We start from the raw sequence: 22467 nt of genomic DNA, 5'->3' as shown, positions 1-22467 counted from the left end.
ATGTGGTGCACCTTCAGGTGCACGTGGCACGTTAGTTCTGAAGTGCCATCTCAGGCTTCTCACTTCTTTCTTCAAGAGCCAGCCTGCTGGCTATGCTGAAGTGTGTGTGTGCGTGTGTGTGTGCATGTGCGTGTGCGTGTGTGTGTGTGTGTGTGTGCTGATCCAGGGGCTTGAACTCAGGGCCTAGGCGCTGTCCCTGAGTCTTTAAGAGTCTCAGGGATTTTTCCTACCTGGGTTGGCTTTGAACCTTGATCCTCAGATCTCAGCCTCCTAAGTGTCTAGGATAACAGGTGTGAGCCTGTAAGCCATGGGCTTGGATTGTCATCACTCAGCCTGGCACAGAAGCTCAAAAGTGCCCTGGCTGCAGCCACTGCCCCCAGCAGCTCCTTCTAAGTGCGAGGCTTTCTCTTCTCTGGACTTAGGAGGCCGGCCACAGAAGTCCTACCAGGTGCATGGACCCTTGTTCTCAAAGGCAGGCCTGTTCCCTGTGTTTCGGAAGAGACCACCAGCCAGTAGGTAGAGGTGTGAGGGAAAAGGCGTGTGCATGTGCGTGCTTTCCTCTCACCACCACCGCCTCCACCATCCTTCTAATTCGGGTCTCGGGACAGGAGCGTGGTCCTACGTCGTCCACCTAAGCCAGGGCGGGACACGTGAAGGGGCAGTGGACTCTGAAGGCCAGCACCCAGGGAGATGTTCTGATTTGCAAGTCACCAAGACGGCAGCGCGCCCCGGCCCCGCAGGGAGCGGCTGCGGGGTCCCCGGGGTCCTCGCGTGCGCCCCCGCCCCGCCCCCTCTGATGCAGCGCCCCCCCCCGGCGCGGTCCCCGCGGCGTGGGTCGAGGCGCCCGTCCCTCCCCGGGGCTGTCCGAGGGAGCGGGCCTCGACACACCTGTCCGCTCCCCGGGCAGCCCCGCGCGGCCGCTGCCAGGCCTGGGCGCGGAGCCTCGCGTCCGCCCGCTTTGATCCCGGGGGCCCGGCGGGATAAAAGTCCCGGGCGGCCCCGCGCCAGCGCCAGAGGGGAGCGCGGCGCAGCCCAGCCGGGCGCACCACCGGGGAGGCGCGGCGCGGGCGACGCCGGGGAGTCGGGGCGGCGGTGAGCGCGGGGCGGCGGCGGCGGCGGCGGCGAGGCCCGGGTCCGGGTGGAGGGAGGCTCGGCGGCCCCAGGTGCGAGCCCGCGCCCCGCGCCGTCGGGTCGGGCGGCGCCGCCCGCGCCCCGCGCGCCCCCCTCCCCGGCGGGGCGCCGCCCGCTCCCCGCCCCCGGCCGCTCCCAGGGCGGGGGCCGCGGCGCCGGGCTGACCGCGGCGAGTGGAGCCTCCGGGGCCGCCCGGCGGCGCTGCCCCCCACGGAGCCGGGCCCCGAGCGCCTCCGGCGGCCGCGGCGGGGTAGGCCAGGCCCCTCCGTCAGCCTTGCGGTTTGGGAAGAAAAGGCGATGCCTCCGCCAAGAAGGGAGCGAGCGCGGCCCCCTTCCCCCTCCGCGGAGTCCGGGCGGCGGCGGCGGCGGCGCCTCTGACGCGCGGGCACCCGGGCCGCCGCGGCCCCCGCAAACTACGCCCAGCCCGGCCCCCGCCGCTCATTGGCGCGGGCCCGAGCCGGCGCACCCAGACCCGGCGCTGCCCCCGGCCGGCCCGCGTGGACGCCGAGCTGCGGACGGAGCCCGCGCCCCCGGGCTCGGCAGCCTCGACGCCGCCGGGAGCCCGCGTGCGGAAGCGGGGGGCCGGCGAGGAGGGCGCCCCGGGGCCGCACGCCCGCCGCCGCCCCGCCGCTCACAGCCGCCCGCTCTCCGCAGGTGGCCGCGGGCCCGCGTGGCGCGGCCATGGGCCGGGCGCTGCGCGCGCTGCTGCTGCTCGGCCTCCTGCACTGGGCCGGCGGCGGCGAGGGCCGGAGGACCTGGCGACGCCGGGGCCAGCCGCCGCCCCCGCCGCGGGCCGAGGCGGCGCCCGGCGCAGGGCCGCCGGTGGAGAGCTTCCCGCTGGACTTCACGGCCGTGGAGGGCAACATGGACAGCTTCCTGGCGCAGGTCAAGAGCCTGGCGCAGTCCCTGTACCCCTGCTCGGCGCAGCAGCTCAGCGAGGACCTGCGGCTGCACCTCCTGCTCAACACGTCGGTGACCTGCAACGACGGCAGCCCGGCCGGGTGAGGCCCCGCCGCGCGCCCCGCCACCTCCCCGCCGGCGGCGCCCGCGCGCCAGCGGAGCGGACCGGACGCGGAGGCGCGGCGCGCGCGCCCACCGCCCGCACCCGCCGGGCGCCCGGGTGGCTCGGCGCGGTGCCCCCCCGCGGGGACCGGCGCCGCCCCGCCGCCCCGCCGGCCCCGTCCGCGGGGACGGCCGCCGCAGCGGCGCTGCCCCTGCGGAAGAGGACTCGCGGCGATGTGGGGTCCCGGGACCCCGCCCCAGCGCTCCGGGGAGTGGGGAACCCCGGTCCGGCGGAGGGGCGGGAGAGGGCGCGGGAGGGCGCAAGGCCCGGTGCCGCAGTGACACACGAAGTGGGGAGGGTACGGACGTGAGGCCGGGGCCGGCGCGGCCCGGCAACGCACGCCGCGGGCCGAGTCCCGCAGAGCCTCGGGCGCCTCTCCCCGCTCGCCCCCGTCCACGCGCGGGCGCCGCTCCGTGCCGGCCGTCGGCGCCGAGGTGACCGCGGGTCCCGCGCCGGGCGGGCGGGCCGTGGGGATTTTCCACGGACCTTCCCCGCCCCGCGAGCGCCATCTCCCGGGAGCGCCGCGGGCTCGCGGGCGGCCGCGCTCCGCGCGAGCTGCGCGCCGGCGCCCCCGTGCGGCGGCCGCGCTCCGGGCGACAGGTGTCCTGACGGACGCTCGGCGCCCCGACGGGAGGCGCGGGCGCGGGGCGCGGGGGGAGCCGGACGGTCGCGGCGGCCAGCGGCCGACCGCCGGCTCCGCTCTGCTCACGCACATCCTCCCGCAGCTACTACCTGAAGGAGTCCAAGGGCAGCCGGCGGTGGCTCCTCTTTCTGGAAGGTGGGTCCCAGAGACCGAGGCGCCGCGGGGAGACGGGGGTCTCCCCGGGAGGGGGGCCTCCCGGTGGGCTGGGTGGGGAGGGGGCTCCCAGTGGGCGGAGCCTCCTGTGGGCGGGGGTCTCCCGGGAGGCGGAGTCTCCGGGTGGGCGGAGCTCGCGTGGGCCTCTGGTGGGCGGGGCGATGGGCGGGCAGAGCCTCCTGATGGGCCGGGTCTCCCGGCGGGCGGGGCCTGCGTGTGGGCGGGGCCTCCCGGACGCAGACCAGCCCGTGGCCGCGCCTGCAGGGGGCTGGTACTGCTTCAGCCGCGAGAACTGCGACTCCAGATACAACTCGATGCGGCGCCTCATGAGCTCCAAAGACTGGCCGCGCACTCGCACAGGTCGGCAGCACGCGGCCGGCCCCGCCCACCCTTCCTCCCCACCCCGGGCTGCGCTCCCCCCGCCCCGTCACCCCTCCTCATCGGGGGTGGGGTGGGGTGTCAGAGGTCACGTCCGCTGTCACAGAGCCCGGGCGCCACCTCCCACTTCCTCCGGCCCCGGGGGCTGCCGTGACCCCGCTTTGCTGCCCTCAACGCTTGCGATGATGCTGGGGTGCGGTGCGCCCCCCGCCTGCCCCGCCCCAGGAGGACCCCTCTGCCCCGCAGGCACCGGGATCCTGTCCTCCCAGCCCGAGGAGAACCCCCACTGGTGGAACGCCAACATGGTGTAAGCGCGGGCCTGGGGCCTGGGAGAGGCCTTGCGGGGCGGCGGGGGGGGCCGTCCCGGGCCCCGGGGCCTGGGAGAGGCCTTGCGGGGCGGCGGGGGGGGCCGTCCCGGGCCCCGGGGCCTGGGAGAGGCCTTGCGGGGCGGCGGGGGGCCGTCCCGGGGCCTGGGAGAGGCCTTGCGGGCGGCGGGGGGCCGTCCCGGGCCCGTCCTGGGAGAGGCCTTGCGGGGCGGCGGGGGGCCGTCCCGGGCCCCGGGGCCTGGGAGAGGCCTTGCGGGGCGGCGGGGGACCGTCCCGGGCCCCGGGGCCTGGGAGAGGCCTTGCGGGGCGGCGGGGGGCCGTCCCGGGCCCGTCCTGGGCGGGCCTTGCGGGAGGGGGGCGTCCTCTCCGGGCTCCCCCGGCCCGCCGCGGCCGCAGGCTCACGTGATCCGCGTTGCAGCTTCATCCCGTACTGCTCCAGCGACGTCTGGAGCGGGACGTCCTCCGGCTCCGAGAAGAGTGAGTCCTGGCGAGAGCGGGCCCTGCGGGAGGGCGGCGGGGAGACAGGCCGACTAGACAGACCGACTCCCGCCCGGGCCCCCCTGAGCTCCTCCCCACTGTCCACCTGGCCGGCCGGCGCCCCGGCTGCCCGGGCCCTGCGGGAGGGCGGCGGGGAGACAGACAGACCGACTGCCGCCACAGACCCCCCTGAGCTCCTCCCCACGGGGTCCACCTGTCCCGCCGGCGCCCCGGCTGCCCGGGCCCTGCTCCTGGGTGTAAAGCGCGACCCCCTGCTTGCGCCTACCCAGCCCCAGCCAGGTCCCAGAACCCCTCTTCCTGGCGTCCTGAGGCGGGGGCCTGTCGTGGCCGGACCCCACCTGAAGCCCCCCTCCTCTGTGCAGACGAGTACGCCTTCATGGGCGCCCTGATCATCCAGGAGGTGGTGCGAGAGCTTCTGGGCAAAGGGCTGAGCGCCGCCAAGGTGCTGCTGCTGGCCGGGAGCAGGTGGGCAGGAGGGGGGAGGGGGGGAGAGGCATGGAGGGGGTCGGAGGGTGGAGAGGGGAGGGGGAGAGGGGCAGCAGCGCCCTGCAGACCTCTGCGGGGAGCACTGCTGGTGAGAAGAGCCAGGCTCCTTAGGGTCAGCCGGACGTCTACCCTCAGAGTGCACTGTAGTCGGAAGCTTGCAGAGGTGGTTTCTGAGTTGCAGTGACCCAGGTAGTTGGTTTGTGGTCAGCTGTGGTTCATGACGTCCTTTCTCCAGGGGCCCGGGTTTTGTAGCCCAGGGTTATGCCCCACTGGCCAGTCACTGTGGTGCACAAGGCAGACAGGGCATCTATGTGGACAGAAACTGAAGCAGAGAGAGGAAGGGAAAGGAAGGAGGGAGAGTTCAGCTCTGGGATGGAGGCCATCTCCACCGCCGGCAGCCCTGGGGGGCGGGCTGCGGCACTGCCAGTCCTTCTTTGCCTCCAGACTTCCAGAAGACCCCCCTTCCTTGCACGGGGACAGGGCTGGAGCCAAGTGTCAGGACACCTCATTGGGAGGCTGTGGGGCTTTTTGGGCTCCTGCTCAGGGCCTGGGCTGGGACTGGCGGCACCTGGCTCCCCGGCCTCATGTGTGCCCTTCCCGGCAGCGCTGGGGGCACTGGGGTGCTGTTGAACGTGGACCGGGTGGCTGAGCAGCTGGAGGAGATGGGCTATTCGGCCATCCACGTGAGGGGCCTGGCTGACTCAGGCTGGTTTCTGGACAATAAGCAATACCGCCGGACAGACTGCCTGGACACCATCACCTGTGCGCCCACAGAGGCCGTCCGCAGAGGCATCAGGTGCCCCAGCCTTCATGCCAGGCCCTGTGTGCTGAGGGGGGAGAGGGGGGTATGGGGCGGCAGGGCGGGGGGGGGCAGGGAGAGGGCATGGGAGGCCAGGGCGGGGGGGGGGCATGGGGCGGCAGGGCGGGGGGAGGGCGGGGGGCATGAGGGGCAGGGCAGGGGGGTATGGGGAGGCAGGGCGGGGGAGGCAAGGGGGTAGGGGGAGGGCAGGGGGAGGGCAGGGGGGCATGGGGAGGCAGGGCGGGGGGGGCAGGGAGAGGGCATGGGAGGCCAGGGCGGGGGGGGGGCATGGGGTGGCAGGGCGGGGGGAGGGTGGGGGGCATGAGGGGCAGGGCAGGGGGGTATGGGGAGGCAGGGCGGGGGAGGCAAGGGGGTAGGGGGAGGGCAGGGGGAGGGCAGGGGGGCATGGGGAGGCAGGGCGGGGGGGGCAGGGAGAGGGCATGGGAGGCCAGGGCGGGGGGGGGGCATGGGGCAGCAGGGCGGGGGGCATGAGGGGCAGGGCAGGGGGGTATGGGGAGGCAGGGCGGGGGAGGCAAGGGGGGTAGGGGGAGGGCAGGGGGAGGGCAGGGGGGCATGGGGAGGCAGGGTGGGGGGCAGGGCAGGGCAGGGGAAGCGGGGCAGGGGGAGGACATGGGGGCAGGGTGGGAGAGGCAGGGCAGAGGGACAGGGCAGGGCGGCGGGAGGCAGGGGGAGGGCATGGGGGACAGGGCGGGGAAGGCAGGGCAGGGGAGGGCATGGAGACAGGGCAGGGCGGGGGAGGCAGGGGGAGGGTGGGGGCGGGGGGCAGGGCAGGGGAAGCAGGGCAGGGGGAGGGCATGGGGGGCAGGCCAGTGGGCAGGGGCAGGGCATGGCTGGGGGACGGGAATCTCTGCTGTGAGGGCGCCCCCCCCCCCGCCAACATACACACAGCCTGACCACATGTGTGATGTAGGTACTGGAACGGCATGGTCCCGGACCGCTGTCGGCGCCAGTTTAAGGAGGGCGAGGAGTGGAACTGCTTCTTTGGCTATAAAGTCTACCCGACGCTGCGCTGTGAGTGGCCAGCGGGGTGGGGGTCCCAGCTGATGCACCCCTTCTGAAAGCCCAGACGAGTCCCACCCCAAGGAGGTGGCCACACCTATGCCAGGGTGACCGGTCCTCCCTCTGCCAGGACCGTCCCTTTGGTCCCTGGGCTGTCCCCTGACTGTGCTGCTGCTGACGTCCCCCGCCCCGCCCCCCTCCGCCCGTGCTGCCCGCCTGTGCTGTGGCACCCAGACAGGGACCTCCTCAGCCCCGTAGCTTTGCTTATCACCCAATTTTTTATCAGAGTGAAATGCCTGACAGCCAGGCCAAAGTGATAGCAGCTTTGTAAGGGGCCCTCTTCAAGGAAAGATAGGTTCTTTTATTCATTCGTTTATTTACTTATTTTGCCCGTCCTGGGACCTGAACTCTGGGCCTGGGCGCTGTCCCTCAGCTCTTCAGCTCAAGGCTAGCGCTCTACCACTTGAGCCACAGCACCACTTCCCGCTTTTTTCTTTTTGCTTATGTGGTGCTGAGGAATCGAAACCAGGACCTCATGCATGCAAGGCAAGCGCTCTACCACTGAGCCACTTTCCCAGCCCAAAAGATAGGTTCTTTAAAAAAAAAAAAAAAAAAAAAAAAAGAGGGCTGGGAAGGTGGTTCAGTGGTAGAGCGCTTGCCTTGCATGCATGAGGCCCTGGGTTCGATTCCTCAGCACCACATAAGCAGAAAGAAAAAAAAAAAAGCCTGAAATGACCCTGTGGCTCAAGTGGTAGAGTGCTAGCCTTAAGCTGAAGAGCTGAGGGACAGCGCCCAGGCCCAGAGTTCAGGCCCCACGACCGGACCCCTCCCCCCCCCAAAAAAGAAGGGGAAGCCAGGTGTCAGTGGCTCACGCCTGTCATTATAGCTACTCAGGAGGCTGAGATCTGAGGTTCAAAGCCAGCCCGGGCAAGAAAGTCTGTGAGACTCTTATCTCTAATAAACCACTCAGAAAACTGGAAGTGGCTCAAGTGGTAGAGCACTCCCCTTGAGCTGAAGAGCTGAGGGACAGCGCCCAGGCCCAGAGTTCAGGCCCCATGACCAACAAGGGGAAAAAAAGGGGGGGCTTGTAATGTGGCTCTGTGGTAGAGTGCTTGCCTAGCACACATGAAGCCCCAGGTTCAATTCCTCAGTACTACATTCAGAAAAAGCTGCAAGAGGCTCTGTGGCTCAAGTGGTAGAGTGCTAGCCTTGAGCAAAAGAAGGTCAGGGGCAGTGCCCAGGCCCTGAGTTCAAGTCCCAGGACTTGGGGAGGACGGGGGAGGGGCTGGGTACACTCACCTCGCAGGCAACAAGCTCTGGGTTCCATCTCCAGGACTGCTGGGCAGGGACGGGGGAAAGGACATGGGATGGGGGAGTGTGTGATGGAGCCAGCTGGGCCTTCAGTGCCAAGCCCAGCTGAACTGGACTGTGTCCCCCACCAGGTCCAGTGTTTGTGGTACAGTGGCTGTTTGACGAGGCCCAGCTGACCGTGGACAATGTACACCTCACAGGCCAGCCCGTCCAGGAGGGGCAGTGGCTGTATATCCAGAACCTAGGCCGTGAGCTGCGCAGCACGCTCAAGGATGTGCCGTGAGTGTGTGCTGGGGTCCTGCTCTGCTTGGCTCATTCAGCCGCTATGTTCCAAAACAGGCCTCAGCCAGGCACCAGTGGCTCACGCCTGTAGTCCTGGCTACTCAGGAGTCTGAGATCTGGAGGATCAAGGCCCAAGCCAGCCCAGGCAGAAAAAGTTCCTGAGACTCCATCTGTAAATAATCAGCAGAAAACAAAGCTGGAGGCGTGAGGGAAAGGCTCACATAGTAAGAAAGCCAGCTAAGCAAGCGAGCGGGGCAAGCTTGAGGCCCTGAGTTCAAATCCCCTGACAGACAAATGTAAAAAAGAAAGAAACCGCAACAACAAAAGAGGAAGAAAAAAAAATGCCAGAGGTCTCAAAATGGCATGCACCTGCTCTGGATAGCGTCCTGCTGCTGCCCGGCAGGCCGCAGCCAGAGGAGGGCTAAGGAAGACTTGGAGTGACGGGGCAGGAGCCGGCAGGGAGCTGTGGGGGTAAGAGCTGGGCGGCCGGAGGGGAAGGACAGACCCAGGGGAGTGGACGGAGCTGGCAGCGGGGTTCGTGCAGGGAGCGGCTGGCGCGTCCAGCTCAGGCTACCTGTCTTTCGTCCACCAGGGCCAGCTTTGCCCCTGCCTGCCTCTCGCACGAGATCATCATCCGGAGGTCAGTGCTCTGGGCTCTGGGGCAGCACAAGTCCTCCCACAGGTCCTCCGGACCTCCCCCTCCCCCCGCTGACTCCGTGTGAAGGGTTTTCTTCCGGGGACTTCCAGCACTGGTTGTGGGGCCAGAATGAAGCCTCTGCCCCCCCACGGTGGTAGAGACCCCTCCTCCCCGTGACCTGTCTCTGTTTCTGTCTGCAGCCATTGGACAGACATCCAGGTGAAGGGAACCTCGCTGCCCCGGGCGCTACACTGCTGGGACAGAAGCCTCCATGACAGCCACAAGGCCAACAAGGCCCCCCTGAAGGGCTGCCCCTTCCACCTAGTGGACAGCTGCCCCTGGCCCCACTGCAACCCCTCGTGCCCCACGATCCGCGACCAGTTCACAGGTCAGGAGATGAACGTGGCCCAGTTCCTCATGCACATGGGCTTTGACGTACAGACCGTGGCTCAGCAGCAGGGACTGGAGCCCAGCAGGCTGCTAGGGATGCTGAGCACTGGGAGCTAGGCCCCGGGCTGCCTCGGGTCCACCACCAGGCCCTCCTGCCTCTCCCAGAGCCCATGGAGCCCTACCTGCTCCCCACCTGGGGGAGGACACCTGCGGAGCCGCCCTGCCTTTGGAGGGCCCGGCCAGGGAGGAGGCCCGCCCCTTCTCAGCCCTCCCTGGAGGGGTCAGCAGCACCGGACATCCCTGCCCCGCCTCAGCGCATCACGTCCTTTGGCATTATTTTATAAAGTGACTCTTTTTTATTACTTTAATTTTTTAAAAAAGGAAAATAAGAAATATATGATGAATGATATTGCTCTGTAACATATATTTTTTAAATAATGAAAAAAAAGATGACAAAAGAAACTCTCCTTGTGACCTCGTTTCTTTTGTTACGTGTGTTTGTATGTGCCTACGCTCAAATGCTAGTCCTTGGGTTTGATCTCAGGACCTCAGGCTCTTGGCTCAACATTTTCTACTCAAAGCTGGTTTGGGCTGGGAAGGTGGCTTAGTGGTAGAGCGCTTGCCTAGCATGCATGAGGCCCTGGGTTCCATTCCTCAGCACCACATCCACAGAAAAAGCCAGGAGTGGCGCTGTGGCTCAAGTGGTAGAGTGCCAGCCTTGAGCAAAAGAAGCTCATAGACAATGCCCAGACCCTGAGTTCAAGCCCCAGAACTGCCCCCCCCCCAAAAAAAATGCTGGTGCTCTATCACTTGAGTTACGTGTCCACTCCCAGCAGTTTGCTGGTTAATTGGAGATGAGTCTTTCAGATTTGTCTGCCCAGGCTGGCTTTGAGCTGCCATCCTCAGATGTCAGCCTCCTGAGTAGCTGAGATTGCAGTTGTGACCTTGGTGTGCCATTCTGCCCACAGGGCAGTGTGGGCACCTGAAGAGGGACTAGGCTCCAACTCCTGACCCTTTCCTGGATATTCAGTGGTCCACCTCAGCTCACATCCTGCTCAAGCCCCTCTGAGGAGGCTGCTCATCCATTCATCAAACGCCCACATCCCAGGATGGGCGGTCGCAGCAGAAGCCACTTTTCATTTTTCTATTGAGAAATTAAATAAGCCAGGCACTGGTGGCTCACACCTGTAATCCTAGCTACTCAGGAGGCTGAGATCTGAGGATCAGGTTCAAAGCCAGCCCAGGCAGAAAAGTCTATGACACTTTTTTTTCCTGCATGTTCTGGGGCTTGAACTCAGGGTCTAGATGCTGTCCCTTGGCCTTTTTGTGCTCAGGCCAGCACTCTACCACTTGGCCACAGTGCCACTTCTGGCTTTTTCTGAGTGGTCTGTTGGAGGTAAGAGTCTCACAGACTTTCCTGCCTGGGCTGACTTCAAATTATGCTCAGATCTCAGCCTCCTAAGTATAAGTGTGAGCCACCAATGCCCAGCCCTGAAACTCTCATCTCCAATGAGCCACCAGAAAGTGGGAAGTGGCACTGAGGGTCCCATGGTAGAGAGCTCGCATTGAGCAAAAGAGCTCAAGGACAGCGCCCAGGCCCAGAGTTCAAGCCCTGTGGCAAAAATTAAATAAATAAATAAATAAATAAATAAGATCTTTGATCAGGTCTGGAGGAGGAGAAAACTTACAAAACTATCAAGTTCATTTCAGGAACAGGAGAATGAGCTTGGAGAAGCATCTGGTGATAGTTCTCAAACTTCCCAGTAGCGATCACTGGGTTAGGCTTCTCTAGGTCAGTGGTTTTGTTCTGAGCAGGGAGGTGTCCATGGAATTATCTGGCATCCAGTATATGCAAAATAAATGAATTAATTACCCAATGAGGGGAGTCAGGGTAAAATGCGAGCAGTTTTATGCTAGGAATCTCTACAGTGGTGCGTGCTGGGTGAGCAAGGACCTGGGTTCCAGGGCCTTTTTTTGGTTGGTTTTCTTTTTCTTTTCTTTCTTTTTTTTTTTTTGCGGGTCCTGGGCCTGAACTCTGGGCCTGGGTGCTGTCCTTCAGCTCTTCAGCTCAAGGCTAGCACTCTACCACTTGAGCCAGAGTGCCACTTCTAGCTTTTTCCACTTATGTGGTACTGAAGAATCAAACCCAGGGCCTCATGCATGCAAGGCAAGCGCTCTACCACTGAGCCACCTTCCCAGCCCCTTGGTTTTCTTTTGAGGCAGAGGTTTCATTATGTAGCCGAGGTTGGCCTTGAACTTGCAATCCCCCTTCCTTAGCCTCCAAACTAGAAAAACAATGATACACTCTAGATAAAAGGCACACATAGCAAGGCCTTGTCAAGAAAGAAAAGGAAGAAGGAGAGGGAGGAAGGCAGCAGGGGGAAGGGAGGTGGGAAGGGGGGGAGAGTAGGAGGGTTGAGTTGTTTCTAAGTGTTAAGTTTCTCTGCATGCCTGAAGGGTACAGGAGTTTCAAGATGTTCCCTGGAAATAATAAGTAAAAGTCAAACGCTCTGGTCATGGCAGGAGGCGGAGGCCATGGCCAGACTGCAGGCAGCCTTTGGTCTGTGGGACCCCTACCCCTGTTCTTCCCCCAGGACTCCGCAAGAGTTTCTTGGGCCCCTGGGACAATGACAACAAGGTCGTGGGTCTAAGCAGAGCTCTGAATTAGCCACTAGCCTGAAGGGCTGGGATAAACTACCGGAGAGGAATCCCCGGCAGACCACCAGGAGCCAAATCCCCCCCCCTCACAGGCTGCCCCCCCTCCCCAGCAGGGCTCCCACCCCTCCCCAGCCCTCCCCAGCCGAGAGCCCTGGAGGCTGCTTCAGCTGGAGTCTGCGCACCTCTCCCGGCTGACTCCCCACCCCTCCCCCACACCGACCGGAGGGACAGACACAGGTGCTCTGGAGGCCGGAGGTGGGTGGTGCCAGCAGCCAGGGGGTTAACGGGTCTTGCAGGGGCTCCACGTGGGACGGGGTCAGATGTCCTCCGGGACAGACTGCTATTCCAGGGCTCTGATCTCGGTGCCGCTGCCTATTTATAGTGCTTGGTGCTCCTCACACGGGCTGCTGCCGTGTTGCGTGTTGCGGGTGGCACTGCAGAGCCTGCCTCCATCTGCCGCTGCACAGAGGACAGAGCGCCCCGGCCCAGCACAGACCTCCGGCTGCCTGACACTGAATGAGGCCAGAGTGATCAGCAGGATGGGCAGCGCCATGGACCCCTCTGGAGGTGCCTACCTGCACCTGGGTGCCGTGATGTCCCCGGTGGGCACCGCCCGCGTGCTGCAGCTGGCTTTTGGCTGCACGACTTTTAGCCTGGTGGCCCACAGGGGCGGTTTTGCGGGTGTCCAGGGTACCTTCTGCATGGCTTCCTGGGGCTTCTGCTTTGCCCTCTCCGTCCTGATTGTGGCCTTTGAGTTCACGAAGCTCCATGGCTGCCTGCGTCTCTCCTGGGGCAACTTCACAGCAGCCTTTGCCATGCTGGCCACGCTGCTCTCGGCCACAGCCGCTGTCATCTACCCGCTGTACTTCACCCGGCTGGAGTGCCCACCCGAGCCCGCCGGCTGCACGGCCAGGAACTTCCGCCTGGCCGCCAGTGTCTTTGCCGGACTCCTCTTCCTGGCCTATGCTGCGGAGGTAGCCCTAACACGAGCCAGGCCTGGCCAGGTAGCCAGCTACATGGCCACCATATCTGGGCTCCTGAAGATAGTCCAGGCCTTTGTGGCCTGCATCATCTTTGGGGCCCTGGTCTATGACAGCCGCTACGGGCGCTACATGGCCACCCAGTGGTGTGTGGCCGTGTACAGCCTGTGCTTCCTGGCCACAGTGGCTGTGGTGGTCCTGAGCGTGTTGGGCCACACAGGGGGCCTGGGCTGCCCATTCGATCGCCTAGTGGTGGTGTACACCTTCCTGGCCGTTCTCCTCTACCTCAGCGCTGCCGTCATCTGGCCTGTCTTCTGTTTTGACCCCAAGTACGGGGAACCCGCACGGCCCCTCCACTGCCCCCAGGGCAGCTGCCCCTGGGACAGCCAGTTGGTGGTAGCCATTTTCACGTACGTCAACTTGCTTCTCTACATCGTTGATCTTGCCTACTCCCAGAGGATCCGCTTCGTGCCCACCCTGTAGACTGGCGAGCTGCTGCCCGTCTGCTTCTGCTGTCTGGCCAAGGGCACGTGAGCTGGCCAAGGTGACCCAAGACCTCAGAAACAAGCAGGAGGGCCCGGGGCAGTTGCTAGGGGAGAAATGGAGGAAGGACAGAGGGACAGGAAAGCGGGGCTGTTCCGCTCACAGGCTTTTGTTCTTCCTAGTTCTCTCCCTGTCTCTGCTCTCCTGGCCTCCCTGGTTTCAGTGCTGGTCACCAGAACATGGGAACCTTTTGGAGCAGGTGCTGTTGTGACCCATCTTGAAAAGGAGGACCCTGAGGCTAGATGAGCTTCAGAGGGGTCTGGAGATGGCTCTGAGACTGGGGTTAGACATTGGGAAGGGAACTGGGCATTGGTGGCTCACACCTGTCATCCTAGCTACTCAGGAGGCTGAGATCTGAGGATTATAGTTCCAAGCCAGCCAGGGCAGGAAAGTCTGTGAAACTCTTATCTCCAATAAACCACTAGAAAATCGGAAGTGGCTGGGACTCAATTGGTAGAATGTTATCCTTCAGCAAAAAAGCTCGGGGACAGCACTCAGGCCCTGAGTTCAAGCCCTAGGACCAATATACACATACACAAACTAAGTTGGGAAGGGGATCATTTCCAGAGGTGTGGAAGGGATGGGAGAGAGGCCCAGGAGAGCACCAGGGCTGGTCCTTCTGAGGGGTGTGGGAACTGGAACCCTCCCTTAACCCTGGGAGGAGAACCCGGCTCAGGAGCAGCACCTGTTCGCAGAAAAGCCCAGAGACCAGGCTCCAGCCTCACCAGCCTGTTCAGGATGGCTTTCCAGGCTCAGCAGGCCGCGGTGGCAGCAGTGGGTTGGAGGGGTCTGACATGAGTAGGACCACAAGGAGCAGTGCCCCCCACCGTGGGCTCCTGCAGGGTCTGTCCTGCAGGGCCCTGGGAGGCCGGCTTGCTGGGAGGCCAGCCTGCTGGGCAGCACTGACACAGAGCAAGCATCTGCGCCATTGCGGCATGGAGCCTGGGCACCAGGTGCCTCTCCTCAAGTACCTGCTTGTGTTGGACGCCAGGCCCTGGGTGGCATGCTCCTCCCCATGCTCCAGCCAATTTCTTCTGTTCAAGCCTGGACAGGGTAGCCTGGGGCAGGTGGCCCCTGGCCAATGGAATCCAAGTATCACAGGTCAAAACTCAGCAGTCCCTCCCCCCTGCTGACTGCCCCCTCCCCCCCCCTCCCCACCAGGTCCTGGAGCAGGAAATAAAAGTGGATGGTCACTGTGCCCTGGCTCTGGCTGAGTGGCCTCTGCTGGGGAGCTGCAGTTGGTTGCACCCCTTTCCTGTGTGCTCTGGGAGACGGGCCTGGACCAGGCCTGGCTGAGGGAGGGTATGGCCCTGGGGTGCCCTCAGGCTCTGAGGGCAGGCAGGTCTGGGCCTGGTCTGAGGAAACACAAGGCAGGTGGGGCTCCCTGGGAGGACCAGGGGTGGAAGCAGGGTCAATGCTGAGCTCATCTTCTTTCCCAGAGACCCTGGCACCCACCCTCCCCTCTCACCTGGACAGCTCCAGCGTCCTGGGCTCAGATGGAAAAGATGCACTCTCTAGGCAGTGGAACCAAGGCTGTGAGAGCCCTGAGCAGGCAGTGTGGTACTGAGCCTGGCTTGAGAGGGCGCAACTGGTAGGCCAATACTTTTTTCTATTCTTCCTTCCTTTCTTCCTTCCTTTCTTTCTTTCTTTCTTTCTTTCTTTCTTTCTTTCTTTCTTTCTTTCTTTCCTTCTTTCTTTCTTTCTTTCTTTCCTTCTTTCTTTCTCTCCTTCTTTCTTTCTTTTTTTGTTGGTTGTGGGGCTTAAACTCTGGACCTGAGCACTGTCCCTCAGCTCTTCAGCTCAAGGCCAGCGCTCTACCACTTGAATTACAACTCCACTTCTGGCTTTTTTTTTTTTTAAGTCAATTGGACTTTCCTACCCAGGTTGGCTTTGAACTGGGATCCTCAGATCTCAGCCTCCTGAGTAGCTAGGATTACAGATGTGAGCCACCAGCACCTGGCCTGCCAATGACTTTGACTTAGGAGTTGGAGGCTGGCATCCCATCGACACCTGTAGATGTCTGTGTGTCCTGAAGCCCCTTGGTGGCTGAGAGGATTGAGGGGATCAAGGAGCCACATCCTCAGGGGACAAAGGAACACATGGGCATGCTTAGCCCAGCTCATGGGGAAGGCCTGGCCGCTGTCTGGGAAGGAGCTTGCTTTTTTATTTCATTCCTTTACTCTGTCAGCAAGTCCCAACATTTTCTCACCATCTAGAGGCTTTCTGCCCCCAGCACCGTACTCAGCCTAAATCTCAGAGGCCTTAGGGCAGGGGAGGAAAGGGCAGAGGGCTTTTGTGGAGAGAATGCCCAAGAGCCTTGCAGGGCTCCCAGAGGACTGACTTGGTTATCACTTGGCTTCAGTAGCTGTGTTCTCAAGAGGTCATGAGCTCTTGAGTCACGAGTTTGAGCGATGCCACAGGATATGCATGTTCTCTGGTTCCGCCTCCAAGGGTGAGGTCCAAATCCTCCTGTGCTGGGCCACTGTGGGGCAGACTCCTATTGGGAGTGGTGTCCCAGGGCCAGTGTGGTCATTTTGGGTCAAGAAGGGACCAGGTAGATAGGAAAGCAGACCTCAAGAGCAGAAACATTCTTTTTTGTTTTTTGTCAGTCATGGGGCTTGAACTCTGGGCTTGGGCACTGTCCCTGCAATCTTCAGCTCAAGGCTAGTGCTCTACCGCTTGAGCCACAGCACTACTTCCAGTTTTCTAGTGGTTTTATTGCAGATAAGTGTCACAGACTTTCCTGCCTGGGCTGGCTTTGAACTGTGATCCTCAGAACTCAGCCTCCTGAGTAGCTAGGATTACAGGCGTGAGCATAGCAGAAACAGTCTAACTTTCTGAAACAACTGTTCTTCTCCAAGTTACAAAGAAATCAGGAAAAAAAAAAAGTGTCCAGGCAGGGAAGGTGGCTCAGTGGTAGAATGCTTGCCTTGCATGCATGAAGCCCTGGGTTCGAGTGCTCCGTACAACATAAGCAGAAAAAGCCAGAAGTGGCGCTGTGGCTCAAGTGGTAGAGCACTAGCCTTGAGCACAGAGCGGCTCAGGGACAGCGCCCAGGACCTGAGTTCGAGCCCCAGGACCGGCACAAAAAAAAAAAAATCCCCCTTTGCCTGAGGTAGAGTGGGGGTTCCCGTAATCCCACCTCGTTACAGGGGCTGCTGGGGACCCCGGACTGCTCTGACCGCCCCCCAACAGCATATGGGCCCAGAACGCGTGCACGCACGTGTGTGTCTGGGTATATGTGTGTGCGTGTGCGTGAGTGTGCGTGTGTGTGACTACAGTCTTACTCTCCCTAAAACGCAGGGGCTGCGCGGCACAGAAGTCGGGGTGAAGGTGAACCCGCTGTCCTGGGGCAGCAGAGGCCGAACGCCACCGGTCCGCACCGGACCCGAGGGTCTCGGGAGTGGCGGCGGTAGCCGGGGGGAGGGAACGGGGAGCGGAGCGGGCTGGGCTCCGGGGACTGACCGAGGCTCCCGGGGCCCGCGGGGCCCCGCGGGTGACGCAACGCCAGACACTCCAGCCGCGGCTTCTGATTGGTCGCTTCGCGGCGGCCGCGCGGCGGATTGGCTGAGAGCTCGGGGCGTGCCCTGCGGGCGGGGGCGTGGCGGGCGGGCGCCGGTGCCGCGTGGCGGGCGCGGCCCAGTAGCCAGGCTGTGGCCGTGGAGCTGGGCTCGGGGGCCGCGGGCAGCGTCGCCGAGGCCGGGCTCGGACCTGGGTTGGAGGTGCCCTGGGCGCCAGATCCTCCCCTCTTCCCAGCGCTTCCCCTGCGGCCTCCCGATCCCTTCTAGAGGGTTCTGGCCCTTGGACTGCAGGCCAGGGACCCTGGATCTGAGCAAGGGGTCTGACAGGGAAAATCCTCGGGTGGAGGACAACCGGCTGCTAGAGGAGCCCCGGGCCCAACTTCCTGCCGTCCGTCCTGCCCACCTCCTGCAGCCTTCCTGAAGAGCCAGTGCCAGCCGAGGGGGCATCATGAGTGTGGGCTTCATTGGAGCTGGGCAGCTGGCCTTTGCCCTGGCTAAGGGCTTCACTGCGGCAGGTAGGCCCCGGGGCCAGCATAGCCTAGTGGGAGGACTGGTCCCAGGCTGATGTTGGGGCTCTGGGTTGTGTGGCCTGAGTCCTGAGAAGAACAGCAGTTGCCATATGTTTGGGATTGCTACCCTGGGGTGGGAGGTGGGGGGCAGAGGAGGAGGAGGAGGCTCTGTGCTGTGTCCCCTCCTTCCTAGGCATGGAGGACGGAGGCCAAAACAGGCCTTGACCTAGGTAGTCTTCCCTGCAGGTGTCCTAGCTGCACACAAGATAATGGCCAGTTCCCCAGACATGGACCTCACCACCGTTTCTGCCCTCAGGGTAGGTATGGAGCTGGAAGAGCAGATTCTGACAGGATTCAGGTCAGGGGCTAGCTTACGTGGCAGCTCTAACAGGAGTGGGAGGAGGCTGTACCACAGCCACCTTTCCAGTAAGAAGAGCCAGCTGGGCTGGGGCATCTCCAGACTTGCCTCCTTGTGCTACTTGTGGCTTCCGTGTCTTGATCTGAGGACAGACTGTGGGAGAGGCGGTCAGTCTAGTGCAGGGTCCCTGACTGTGGTCAGCGCATCGCTGAAGGGCTTCTCCAGACCAGGCGGATGGGGCCTGGGCTTGGCAGTCAGAAGAGACACACCTGGGGTAAAGAGTTTCAGGCTCACAGCTTGAGACTGCCACCTACACCGAGAGGGCAGGGATCTCTGGAAGCTGTAGCCCAGGGTGGGCACGGCTGTGGTTTAGAGAGCTCCCCTTTTCTGTCTGCAAAGGGGATGCATTCCAGAGCAGAACGATGCTTCCATTTGTGGGAGGGAAAAGGCAGCTGAGGGGTGTCTGAACGCTCAGCCTAGCCTGCACTACGTCCAGCAGCTTCTAGGTTGCTCTACACCCAGGGTGCTTGGCGTGGTGGGGTGGAGGCTCCGTGGGCAGAAGCCCCCTGGGATAGGCTGAGCCACCTTGCACCCCTGCAGAAGATAGGGGTGAGCCTCACACCTCACAACAAGGAGACGGTGCGGCACAGCGACGTGCTCTTCCTGGCTGTGAAGCCCCACATCATCCCCTTCATTCTGGATGAGATCGGCGCAGACATCGAGGACAGGCACATCGTGGTGTCCTGTGCGGCCGGCGTCACCATCAACTCCATTGAGAAGGTAAGTGCTGCGGAGCAGGCCCTCCGCGTGAGCCTGTTTCAGAACCTGGGCCTTCTGTGAACGGGGTGCGGTGTGCTGCCATGGTGAGGTCAGGAAATGCTTGTTTGAGGGAGCGTGTCCACGCCTCACCCGCCTGGAGGGTGGCCTGGGCCATCGGCCATCTCTCCTGGGGTAGACATCCCACTTTCTCCTCTAGAAGTTGACGGCATTTCGGCCGGCCCCCAAAGTCATCCGCTGCATGACCAACACCCCGGTCGTGGTGCGGGAAGGGGTCACCGTGTACGCCACTGGCACGCACGCCCAGGTGGAGGACGGCAGACTGGTGGAGCAGCTCTTATGCAGTGTGGGCTTCTGCACCGAGGTGGAGGAGGATCTGATCGATGCCGTCACGGGGCTCAGTGGAAGCGGCCCCGCCTATGTGAGAGCAGGCCTGGCTTGTGGCAGCTGGGGGTGTGGGAGTGGGCCTCCGACACCTCCAGCCTTCAGGCCTGGGGTGGGGGCTCCGAGACTGGGGGGCTGGTGCTTTGCCCTGCTCCATCCTGCCTCCTGCTTGGGGCCCCAGAGGAGGCAGAGAGGCTGGGGCTGGGGCTCAGGGCACCTTCCCTGCACAGGCGTTCACAGCGCTGGACGCTCTGGCCGATGGCGGCGTGAAGATGGGACTGCCAAGGCGCCTGGCAGTGCGTCTCGGGGCCCAGGCCCTTCTGGTCAGTACTCCCTGACCCTGGGTGTGTGGGGAGGGCCTGCCCTGGCTGCCCTTTGCCACCTCCAAGGCTGGCACACAGTGCCGACAGGTGGGGCTTCAGCTGGGGCCAGCAGATACCCCACCCCACTGCCATCAGCTCTTCTCTTGGGCTATAGGGAGCCGCCAAGATGCTCTTGGACTCAGAACAGCACCCAGGGCAGCTCAAGGACAATGTCTGCTCTCCGGGCGGGGCCACCATCCATGCCTTGCATGTGCTGGAGAGTGGGGGCTTCCGCTCCCTGCTCATCAATGCTGTGGAGGCCTCCTGCACCCGTACCAGGTGGGCCTGCCCTCCTCCCCTCTCCCCTCCTCTTCCCCTCCCCCCAGACTGACTCCAGCACAACACAGCCTTGGCCTCACCGGTGGTGGCAGCAGATCCTTGTTGAGCTCTGGCTTGGTCTTGGGCAATTCGGGATCAGCGTGCAGGACCCCTCATCTCCTTCGGTTATGCTATGTGAAAGGGGCACAGGTGTGGCTGGAAGCCAGAGGCATGGCCAGCACTGGGGAGCCTGTGGGGCCTTGATCTCTGCACCCTGGCTGCCCGGCAGTGGATTAAGTAGACAGGATAGCAGGTCCTGGCACGAGCAAAGCCCAGTGGGTGCTGAAGGAAAACTGTTCATAGCAGGGCTGAGGTTCACTGCCTCAGTTCTGGTCTGCAGGGTAGATCTTTCTGGCCAGTGTCCACCATTTAAGCAAATGCACCATAGACTTCAGAGTGCAGCACAGGACCTCCAGGCCGGGACAGAGCCTGGCCTCCCAGTGCTGTCTGCAGGGGACCCAGAAACACATCCTCCAGCCAGGCTGGAGGTGCCAAATCACTTTGACGGTACATGGGATCCCTAAGCCACCTTGAATGGGGAGAGGTTGTGGTGCAGCTGTGGAGGGAAGGCTGTGACAGGCAGAGAGCCCAAGCCAAGGCCTTGAGGTCAGATGACGGCACAGCCCAAGGCTGTCTGTACGGAAGGCTATGGGCTTCGGGAGGAGGCCGAGAACAAGCCTAGCCCCTTGCGGCCTCTAGGGAGCTGCAGACCATGGCTGACCAGGAGACTGTCTCCCCTGCCGCCATCAAGAAGACAGTTCTGAACAAGGTGAAGATGGAGTCCTCCCCAGGAGCGTCTGTGTCCTCTCCGGGCTGCACCAAGCCCCTGCCCTGCAGCCTGTCTCCAGCAGCCAAGGACTGATGGCATCCTGACCACCCACTACTCTTTCTGGCAGTCCCGGGGTCTGAACTCCGAGCCTCATTCTTACCTGGCAAGTGCTCCACCACCTGCTTCCAATCCTGTTTTATTATTATTATTTCTGTTCTGGAGCTTGAACTCGGGACGCTGTCCCTGAATTCTTTGACTCAGAGTTTAACACTCTACACCCTGAGCCACAGCGCCACTTCCAGTTTTCTGTTGGTTAATTGGAGATAGAGTCTCAGGGATTTTCCTGCCTGGGCTGGCTTTGAACCATGATTCTTAGATCTCCTGAGTAGCTAGGATTACAGGCATGAGCCACCAACCCCTGCTTATTTTATTTTTGAGATAGTGTCTGGCTGTGTAGCATAGTCAGACCTCAAACTTGAGATTCTCCTGCCTCAGTTTCCCAAGGGCTGGGGTTATAGACCTACTGTACCTTTGTGTGTGTGTGTGTGTGTGTGTGTGCGCGCGCGCGTGCACGCATGCTCACACACCCAATACTGGGGCTGAAACTTAAGGCATGGGCACTGTCCCTTAGCCTTTCTCACTCAAGGCTGGAGCTCCACCACTTGAACCACAGCTCTACTTCTGGCTTTATGGTTGATTGGAGATAAAGAGTCTCACAGACTTTCCTGCCCAGGCTGGCTTTGAATTGTAATCATCAGATCTCAGCCTTCTGAGTAGCTAGGATTACAGGCCTGAGCCACCAGTGCCCACCTATTTTCATTTTTCATGACAGGTTCTTGCTGTGATGCTCTGGCTGGACTCAAAATACTCAAAATTCTGGGCTGAGCCCAGCACCTGTAATCATAGCTTCTCAGGAGGCTGAGATCTGAAGATCGTGATTTGAAGCCAGCCCAGGCAGAAAATTCCCCCTGAGACTTTTATCTCCAATTAGCAACTTAAAAACTGGAAATGATGCTGTGGCTCAAGTGGTAGAGCACTAGCCTTGAGCACAAAGAAGCTCAGGGACAGCATTTAGAGACTGAGTTCAAGTCTCTCAACTGACAAAAAAGTCTGGGCTTAAGCAATGGTTTGCCTCAGCCTCCCATGCCCCCGGGCCAGCTCTGCTGTCTGCTCTGCAGGCCAAGGCCACACAGTGTTCCCATGGCATACTTCTGCCTGTGGCCGCCAGGTCACCAGGGGTCAGCCAGCATCACATCTCTTACCACTGGGAATCTCCCTGGTCTCTAAGTGCCAGCCCAGAGCAAGCATGAGTTTTCAGAGCTTGGGCCTTCACTTTCCCTTGCCCCCAGTATCTGCTGGTATGGGTTTGCCCCTTCCCGCTCTCTCCTCACCAGGAGATGCTTTCCTGCAAGGACCAGTGGGTCCAGCCATCCCCAGCCTAGTGCTGGGGACACAGGACCTCCTGACCAGGTACTAAGCACCCATAATCCCCGTGGACCCCAGGCCCTCAGCTCCCATCCCTACCCTGACTCACCAGGTGCTGACTCTTCTCTCCCAACCTGAAGGATGAATAAATTGGTTTTCAAAAGCTCCCGGTGCCATTTGTCCCCTCGGAGCCGTGCCTCTCTGAAGGGTCTGGGCTCTGCAGTCCCATGCAGCCGCTTGTGGCTTAGGCTGGGTGGGAGCCGCCAGGCCTTGGCTTCAGCCACGGGGAAGGGTACCACCCTTGTGTCCTTCACCGAGGACACAGCCTCCTATCTGGGGCGTCCCAGCAGGTGGTCCAGGCCACAGGGTCAGGTTCTGGATGAGAAAGGCACCCTGGAGGGAGATATTGTGATTCTCCGGGGAAATGCAGCTCATGGGACACACACCTACATGTACAGAGAAGGCCTTGGATGACAGTGGCTAGCAGATGGAGACCCTCATCCAGTATGCCATCAAGCCTGCCTGCCCAAAGGTCAGCAGGGAAGGTCATTATTGCAGATGGAGCCCGAGGGCCGCAGGTTGGAGAATTCTCCCTTCCTTGGGGTGAGAGGTTGGTCTTTCTCATCCCCTCAGGCCTTCGGCTGATTCCACAAGGCTCGCTCACAGGACGAATGGCAGTGTGCCCCACCATGGCTGGAGGGCTAGCAAGAGGGAACCCTGAGTTCAACCCCCAAGACCACTCCCAA

The 22467-nt window shown here is 62.4% G+C and overlaps 3 protein-coding genes across 5 annotated transcripts; all 3 read left to right on the top strand.

Annotated features, from left to right (window-relative positions):
• The first annotated feature begins 1797 nt into the window (after positions 1-1797).
• On the top strand, positions 1798-9574 carry Notum (notum, palmitoleoyl-protein carboxylesterase). Its single transcript, XM_070031668.1, has 11 exons — positions 1798-2132; positions 2920-2972; positions 3255-3350; positions 3615-3675; positions 4113-4171; positions 4555-4657; positions 5283-5474; positions 6409-6509; positions 7940-8087; positions 8683-8730; positions 8928-9574. Exons 1-11 carry the CDS (start codon positions 1813-1815, stop codon positions 9232-9234), a joined length of 1488 nt encoding a protein of 495 aa, XP_069887769.1. The 5' UTR covers positions 1798-1812; the 3' UTR covers positions 9235-9574.
• A 2468-nt stretch (positions 9575-12042) lies between these two features.
• Myadml2 (myeloid associated differentiation marker like 2) lies at positions 12043-14045 on the top strand. Its single transcript, XM_070031567.1, has one exon. The coding sequence runs from the start codon at positions 12096-12098 to the stop codon at positions 13236-13238; it is 1143 nt and encodes a 380-aa protein (XP_069887668.1). The 5' UTR covers positions 12043-12095; the 3' UTR covers positions 13239-14045.
• A 2910-nt stretch (positions 14046-16955) lies between these two features.
• Pycr1 (pyrroline-5-carboxylate reductase 1) lies at positions 16956-21884 on the top strand. 3 transcript variants are annotated; one of them, XM_070031667.1, is made up of 7 exons: positions 16956-17334; positions 17575-17645; positions 18290-18466; positions 18663-18884; positions 19078-19170; positions 19325-19488; positions 20227-21884. In XM_070031667.1, exons 1-7 carry the CDS (start codon positions 17268-17270, stop codon positions 20387-20389), a joined length of 957 nt encoding a protein of 318 aa, XP_069887768.1. In that variant the 5' UTR covers positions 16956-17267; the 3' UTR covers positions 20390-21884. The 3 variants fall into 3 exon arrangements, with proteins under 3 accessions (XP_069887768.1, XP_069887767.1, XP_069887766.1); XM_070031666.1 differs by having other exon boundaries at positions 18287-18466; positions 18666-18884; XM_070031665.1 differs by having other exon boundaries at positions 18287-18466.
• Positions 21885-22467: the final 583 nt, after the last annotated feature.

Source organism: Dipodomys merriami, unplaced genomic scaffold (assembly GCF_024711535.1).
Source record: "Dipodomys merriami isolate MVZ:Mamm:240054 unplaced genomic scaffold, mDipMer1.0.p SCAF_202, whole genome shotgun sequence".
Taxonomy (NCBI): Eukaryota; Metazoa; Chordata; class Mammalia; order Rodentia; family Heteromyidae; genus Dipodomys; species Dipodomys merriami.
Note: the sequence above shows the minus strand (reverse complement) of the source record. Positions and strands in the feature narration are given on the sequence as shown.

Excerpts from the sequence above, each read along its gene's own strand:
- Myadml2 (XM_070031567.1), top strand. The coding sequence starts at position 12,096 with ATGTCCTCCGGGACAGACTGCTATTCCAGGGCTCTGATCTCGGTGCCG.
- Notum (XM_070031668.1), top strand. The coding sequence starts at position 1,813 with ATGGGCCGGGCGCTGCGCGCGCTGCTGCTGCTCGGCCTCCTGCACTGG. Across the intron at positions 2,133-2,919 it reads AACGACGGCAGCCCGGCCGG|CTACTACCTGAAGGAGTCCA; the intron begins GTGAGGCCCCGC and ends ATCCTCCCGCAG. Across the intron at positions 4,172-4,554 it reads GTCCTCCGGCTCCGAGAAGA|ACGAGTACGCCTTCATGGGC; the intron begins GTGAGTCCTGGC and ends TCCTCTGTGCAG.
- Pycr1 (XM_070031665.1), top strand. The coding sequence starts at position 17,268 with ATGAGTGTGGGCTTCATTGGAGCTGGGCAGCTGGCCTTTGCCCTGGCT. Across the intron at positions 18,885-19,077 it reads GTGGAAGCGGCCCCGCCTAT|GCGTTCACAGCGCTGGACGC; the intron begins GTGAGAGCAGGC and ends TTCCCTGCACAG. Across the intron at positions 19,171-19,324 it reads TCGGGGCCCAGGCCCTTCTG|GGAGCCGCCAAGATGCTCTT; the intron begins GTCAGTACTCCC and ends CTTGGGCTATAG.